Source organism: Sorex araneus, chromosome 6 (genome assembly GCF_027595985.1).
Source record: "Sorex araneus isolate mSorAra2 chromosome 6, mSorAra2.pri, whole genome shotgun sequence".
In the NCBI taxonomy this organism is placed as follows: Eukaryota; Metazoa; Chordata; class Mammalia; order Eulipotyphla; family Soricidae; genus Sorex; species Sorex araneus.
This window is the reverse complement of record NC_073307.1, coordinates 105,815,468-105,822,834: the sequence shown is the minus strand read 5'-3', so window position 1 is coordinate 105,822,834 and position 7,367 is coordinate 105,815,468. Positions and strand designations below refer to the sequence as shown.

Sequence of the window (7,367 nt, the reverse complement as noted above, 5' to 3'; positions counted from 1 at the left end):
TGCGGGAGGACCAAGGACAACCCAATGTTATCCAACAGGAAGAAAGAAAAAAGCTGTTTAGATAAGAATGTATTTATGTGAATTCTGCCATTTTCAATGAACATAAAATGTAGTTTCAGATAGAACTATTCATTACTATATATTGACATAAAAAGTATATTTATATAAAATGTATGCATGATCACTTTATATAATATATATTGTCCATGTGATATTTATTTATATATCATTTTAATTTAAAAATATATTCGTTTAGGTGCATGTGCTGCCCGAAGCTGTGTGCTACTTGAGCCCATGTAGCTGAGTATATGTGGTGAATGAGCACATATGTTGCCCACATCTCCCCTCTTCAGGTATGTACTTTCATGCTTTTCTATCTAATGCTGAGATGTTTGTAGGGGCTCTCTCCACCCTTGGAGAAGCCCGCGTTCTCTCTTGAGCACTTTACTCTGTCTGTCTGTCTGTCTCTCTCTCTCTCTCTCTCTCTCTCATTCTCCATCTCTCCAAACTTTCAAAAGAACCTTCCAAATAAAATCTGTTTTACCTCAAAAAATATATGTATATTAGTTTATACATAATATATACGCAATTACTTTAACGTTTTTAATATTCATACAAACATTTTTCTCTTGAGAAGACAGGCTCCGAGGAATACTCAAGTGATCTCAGAGCCATTCCCAGTGACAATCAAACAGGAAAGGGATTCAGTGTTAATATGAGGTTGCTGAGCTACTAGGAACTTCACTTGTTCTTCCCTTGGTTTCCTTTATGAGCCTATTTTTAAAATTTTAAATAATTTCCTTTATGGAGTTAGTTTTTCAAGTAGTGCTCAGGGAATCCCAGGGTAGCCCCGGGTGATGTTTAGCCAACAAGTAGTTGGTTCAAAGTAGTGATGAGGTGAGACTCAGACTCAAAATTGTTAAGCTAAACCAGGGCAATCCCAGAGTTGTCCAGAGACCACTAGGACCACACCCAGCAGTGTTTTGCGGGTATGTAGTATGGAGAATCAAATCTTGGTCTTTGTACAAGCAAAGAGTGCACTGTCCAAAATGGGCTACCTTCCTGGGCCCCTATGTTTTTTATTTCATGAAGATTTTTCCTGATATTGAAGATCCATACATCATTTACATTACCTTTAGGGGGAAGTTTTATTATTAAGTTATTTATTTATTCATACAACAAAAATCCTCATTCTAGTTAAAAAAAAACACCACATACTCTTAATTCTATTTCCTTTTGAAAGAAGTATATAATATAACAAATAGACATGAAAGAAAAATCACCAAAGCAAGCACTTTAGACAAATTAGGTTTTTTTGACATTCACCTTGAGAACCTTACATAAACTTTGCCTGAGTTCTTTGTTCTTGAGAGCATACACCATTGGATTTAGGGCAGGAGGAATGACATTGTGGAGTACATTGAGTAGAACTGGGATAAGAGGAATTGTCTTTGATGCACCATGGGTGATAGAAAGGACAACAACAACAGAGTAGAAGAAAAGGATTAGGATGAGGTGGGAAGAGCAGGTACTTAAGGCCTTTGATGCTGCTTCTGCTGAATTTAGCTTCAGCACAGAGTGAAGTATCAAAGCGTATGATAAAATAATCAAACCCAGATCACTTCCCATGAGTGTCCAGGCAAGTACTAGCTGGTACATGTTGTTGATTTTCCTGTCATCACAGGATAGACGAGTAATTTCAAAATTAGAGCATAGACAGTGCTCAATTTGGTTCTGGGAGCAATAGTGTCTTTGAGCAGCCAACACAGGCACAGGCATGGTAGAGAAACCATTTCTGAGTGTCATGAAGACGGTAGCTTTGATCACAAATGATTCTGTTATGATAGATGAGTAGTGAAGAGGTTGGCAAATGGCTACATATCTATCTATAGCCATGCACACAAAGATCCCTGATTCCATGGTCACAAAACAGTGTATAGCATACATCTGAGCAAAGCACTCAGGAAGACTGATAGCCTTAGCACTGAACCACAAGATAGCTAAAATCTTGGGCATGATGGTGGTGGCCAGGCCTATGTCTACCACAGCCAGAACGCTCAGGAAGTAGTACATAGGCTGATGCAATGTAGCCTCTTGTTTGATGATGATCAGGATAAGGATGTTGGCACTTATTGCTAAGAGGTAGAGCAAAGCTAGGGGCAGGGAGAGCCAGTGTTCCCAGCTGTGAATGCCTGGGAATCCCATCAGAATAAACTCAGAGACCTGGTTCTTAGAGCTGTTGGAATCACGGAGGTGTTGGAACATCCTTCACTAAGAAGAAAAATAATCAAGGTTAGTATTCTTAATAATCTCTATGACAACATTTTTTATAGTTAAGTAGCCCTGTGATTTAAGAGAGAGGAAACTTTTATCATTTGTCTTATCCCTTTTTAACAGTCACTTGATATTTCTAACGAAACACTAACTGTTGTAGCCTTCTCTTCATGTAAATTACAAAAGCTTCTTAAGGTAAGTCAAGCAATATTTTATCTGCCTTTTTCCTTATAAAATATATATATACATGTCAGAAGCAATAATAAGGGTGTTGACCATTATTATGTATAGTATAAGCTATATTATTAAGAGGAAATCTATCAGATATCAGTTATCACTGTGTGGTGGTTCTGCTAAAGGGATGGCAAAGAGACTTCTTGTTATACAGTCTAATTAAAGAACCACACCTAGCAGTGTCCTTGGTGGCGACTCCAAGCTCTGTGCTAAGGGATCAACTTCTGCAGATTTCTATGAATCATGCAGTTCCAGGGGTCTAACCAGGGTCATAGCATGCAATGCACTTGGCTTAAGCCCTGTACAATCTCTCTGGCTCCCCATTTAAAAAAATGTTGGCGTTGTACAAAAGTCAGATCAAAATGGATTAAAGACCTCAACATCAGACCAGAATCCTGAAGGTTCATTGAAGACAAGTTTGGCAAAACCCTCCACGATGCTGAAGCTAAGGGTATCTTCAAAAATGACATGGCACTGGCCAAGCAAGTGAAAACAGAGAAATCAAACGGGACTATCTTAAACTAAGAAGCTTCTGTACCTCAAGAAACAGTGACCAAAATACAAAGACAGTCTACAGAATGAGAAAGGATATCCACCCAATACCCATCTGATAAGGGGTTGATTTCAAAGATATACAAGGCACTGGTTGAACTCCACAAGAAGAAAGCATCCAACCCCATCAAAGAATGGGGTGATGAAATAAACAAGAAACTTTCTCAAAGAAGAAATCTGAATGGCAAAAAGGCACATGAGAAAATTCTCTACATTACTAATCATCAGGGAGATGCAGATCAAAACAATGAGATATCATCTCACACCACAGAGACTGGCCCACATAAAAAAGAACAAAAGCAACCGGTGTTGGTGTATATGTGGGGAGAAAGGCACTCTCCTTCACTGAGGTGGGAGTTCCTACTTGGTTTAGCCCTTTTGGAAAACAATATGGACAAAAAGAAACTTTGGTATATCTACACAATTGAATACTATGCAGCTGTTAGAAAAGATGAAGTCATGAAATTTGCATATAAGTGGATCAACATGAAAAGTATCATGTTAAGTGAAATGAGTCAGAAAGAGAGAGATAGACATAGAAAGATCACACTCATGTGGTGAATATAAAGTAACAGAATGAGAGACTAACATCCAAGAGTAGTAGAGATAAGAACCAGGAGGTCTGCCCCACAGTTTGGAAACTGGCCTCACATGCTGGAAGATAAGGCAGCAGAGATAGAGAAGGGAGCACCAAGTAGAGGATGTTGGGAAGACCCATTTAGGTTGAAAGATGTGTGCTGAAAGTAGACTATAGACCAAACATGATGGCCACTCAATACTTCTATTGCAAACTGCAAACTACAACACCCAAAAGGAGAGATAACAAAAGGGAATGCCCTGCTGCAGTGGCAGGGTGGGGTGGTCGGGCCTGGGGTGGGGTGGTGGGAGGGATATTTGGAACATTGGTGGAGGAGAATGGGCACTGGTTGAGGGATGTAAACAATCACTGTGTGACTGAAATGCAAATATGAAAGTTCATAAGTTTGTAACTGTACCTTACGGTGATTCACTAACAAATTTTTTTTTTTAAAAATGTGCCAAACCTAGTGGTGCTCTAAAGGCCCAGTAACCATTGTCAGTGGTGTAGGCCTGGTGGCTTGATACTTGGATAGCTGATGTGTGTGTCAGAGGCCCAGCAATGCTAGAGGTCTTCAGTGTTAATGCTGGAGCTTCTCAAAGTTATAGGGATTGAATTTATCCTCTTGGTATAAAATTTTTGTTTTTCAGCCCTTGGAACTATCTAATTAGCGAAGGATGAAAGGTTTTAACATGAGGAAACTTCTATGGAGCAGTTTAATGATAGTATATAAAGAACAAACCTAACATAAAATAAAATCTAGTACGTGAGAATTTGTGAAATACTCATGAGTATTACTTAATTTTAGTACGAAAATTAGGTTATTAATATCCATTTGTTGGTGGTTTTTGTTTTGGGTGGACCACACCCACAATGCTCAGGGATTACTCCTGGCTCTGCTTTCAGAAATTACTCCTGGAGGTGCTGGGATACCATATTAATTGCCTGGGACTTAACTTGGTTAAGCTGCTTGAAAGGCAAATAAATGCCTTACCCACTGTACTATTAACCCTACTATTGTCCTTTTGGAGGACACAAAAATGATAAAGTTTTGGAACTGGAGTTATAGCACAGTTGGTAGGGAATTTGCCTTGCATGCAGCTGACCCAGGTTTGATTCCCAGCATCTCATATGGTCCCCCAAGTCATAGAAAAGTTAAGGTGTAGGTGTTGCAGGAACCTTGCTTAGGTTCAGTCCATAATACTGCACATAGACCTCTGATCACCACCAAAAATGGACCCAGAGCATAGACCCAGAAGTAAGTCCTGAGCACTGCTGGGTGTGTTCCAACACCCCGCTCAAAGAGAATATCTTAAATCCTTTTAGTTTGACAAATTGGAAAATTGGCAGTCTTTGTATTAATAAAAGCAGCTGCAGATCAAAGTAAATTCTAATTTTAATGATAATCATAGTTTAATATAGCACAGAAATATTAATAAGCAAAATCATTCTTTTGTTGTTAATCATTTGATTTTTACTAAAACCAAATTATATTTTGAATTAATGACATTTTAATCCAATTAATAATTGGACATATTGCATTTATATTTGTATTCAAAGTTTCTACCAACATACCATGAACATATTAGTTGTTAACAAATGTTTCTGAATAAACAACTGATAAAGCAGAAAGAAATAAATTGTTATAATATAGTTGAAGAATTATTACAAATAAGCTAAACATTACATTTACACACATGAAGTGAATCATCAAAATAAAATTATAATGTCTAATTAACAATCAAGAGAAAACATAAATTTCTATAAATATTCATCACTAATTATATAAAATTAAAAAGCAAGAAAAACATGATGTAACTTAAAGACAAATATTCTGGCTTGAAAACAGCTGAGTTGACTATGGAGCAATTAGTTTATTAACATGGATCCATATGAATAAGCAAAAAAGCAATCTTAGAGTATATGCAACTATCTTTTTAGAAGCCGAATGATTAAAATATTAACCTTACACTTCAAAGCTGAATGATTAATGTCAGAAAAAAGAAACAATAGTCAACATAAACAAATATTAACAAAGCATTATCTTTGAGAAACAATTATGTTTGAAACCTCAATTAATGATTAATTAAATTATTTCATCTCCATATTTGATAAGATTTTCCTCAAGGTAAACAATAGAAATCTCTGAAATTAACATTCCACTTTATTATTACGCAGTTAGCTTTTTCCATTTTTTTCAATTTCAAAATGTATCATACATACAATTAAATGATTACAATACTGTTCAAGTCTATTATATTGGTGCATAAAGTACATCCACACCACCTCCACAAAATTCCCATGACCCTCCACCAACTGTCCCTTATGTCATCTCTGGTCAAATCTTTGATTCCCACATCCCTCATTTATATTAAGATTAATGGTTTGGGTGCGTACTCGACCTTAGCCGTCATCCAGGTTTTTCAGACCCTCTACCTATTTTCCTGTCTTGTTTTCATTATTTTTTTCTGTTTCTAAATAAATTACATTTTCAGGCTGATACTCAAGTTTCCTAGTTAGCATGGTTGATATCTAATTAAGGAAATGATCGTGAGGCTAGCAAAAATCTATACTTTGCACTGTAGATAAAGAAAAACATGAGTTTTCAATAGAATGTAATATCCCTATATACCAAATTTTTAATAAATTATTCCTAATTAACTTTTCAGTTTCTACTTAGAGTTTTCATACATTGTATTTTTATAATTAAAATATCATTATAAGAAATAAATTCACCTAAAAATAAATTTATCAGTGCTGGAGAGTTAGTCCAGTAGGCAGGGTGCTTGCCTTGCACTTGGTAGACTCGAGTTTGATCTCTGGCATCCCATATGGTCTTGGAGCTCCACTAGAAGTGATTCCTGAGTGCAGATCCAAGAATAAACCCTAAGCACTGTTAGATCTGGTCCAAACACACAAAAAAGATGAAATAATTAATATATCCACAGATATTTATTCACACATATGCATTTGGTTAGCATATAAGATAAATTTCAAAACACATTATTGATATTTCACAAGTGTGTACAAATCGTTAAACTTGTTAAAACAAGGATTCATGAGACCAGAGCTAAATTACATTGGGTAGGGCACTTGCCTTCCATGGGTCCAATCTGAGTTGGATTCCCCCAACACCCTGTAAATTCCCCGAAGCACTGTGAGGAACAATCTCTGAGTGTGGAGCCTAGAGTAAGTTCTGAACACCCTGAGTGTGAAGCCAGGAGTACAACTGACATTTTATTAATCACAAATTGTCTGAATTGTAAAATAAATTCAATATTATTCAAAAATATTTAGATACATTATAGAAATTTTTCTGTGAGGAAATTAAACTCTTACTGATGAAATGAACTCCTATTGATGGTGGGCAGACATATAGAAGTCATAACATTAACATAAATAATACTAATACTTTCACAGTACATTATATATTAGTTATTCTCATCCATAGACCCCATTTTTAAAAGTAAATGTTATCACTCACTAGACTTAATTTTTTACAATTATTATTATTATTATTATTGTGCTTAAATTTTTACAATAATAAAAAATGTCCTTCTTTTTTACAATGTTTATAATAAATAGAATAATATTTTTCCAGAAGTTTGTTTTGTTATCAAAAATTGCTGAAAGATTAAAAAATAAACAAAAATAAACCTCCCTAAAAAAGCAAGTTGATTATGTCTATTGTTTCATTCTGAGAACAATGGAGAAGCAGACTAAAAGCAAG

At 35.8% G+C, this 7,367-nt stretch overlaps 1 protein-coding gene across 1 annotated transcript; it reads right to left on the bottom strand.

Annotated features, from left to right (window-relative positions):
• Window positions 1-1,305: 1,305 nt before the first annotated feature.
• On the bottom strand, window positions 1,306-7,034 carry LOC101536988 (putative olfactory receptor 56B2). The gene is made up of 2 exons (XM_055143849.1): window positions 7,027-7,034; window positions 1,306-2,266 (listed from the first exon to the last, which is right to left on the bottom strand). The coding sequence occupies exons 1-2, from the start codon at window positions 7,032-7,034 to the stop codon at window positions 1,306-1,308; spliced, it is 969 nt and encodes a 322-aa protein (XP_054999824.1).
• Window positions 7,035-7,367: the final 333 nt, after the last annotated feature.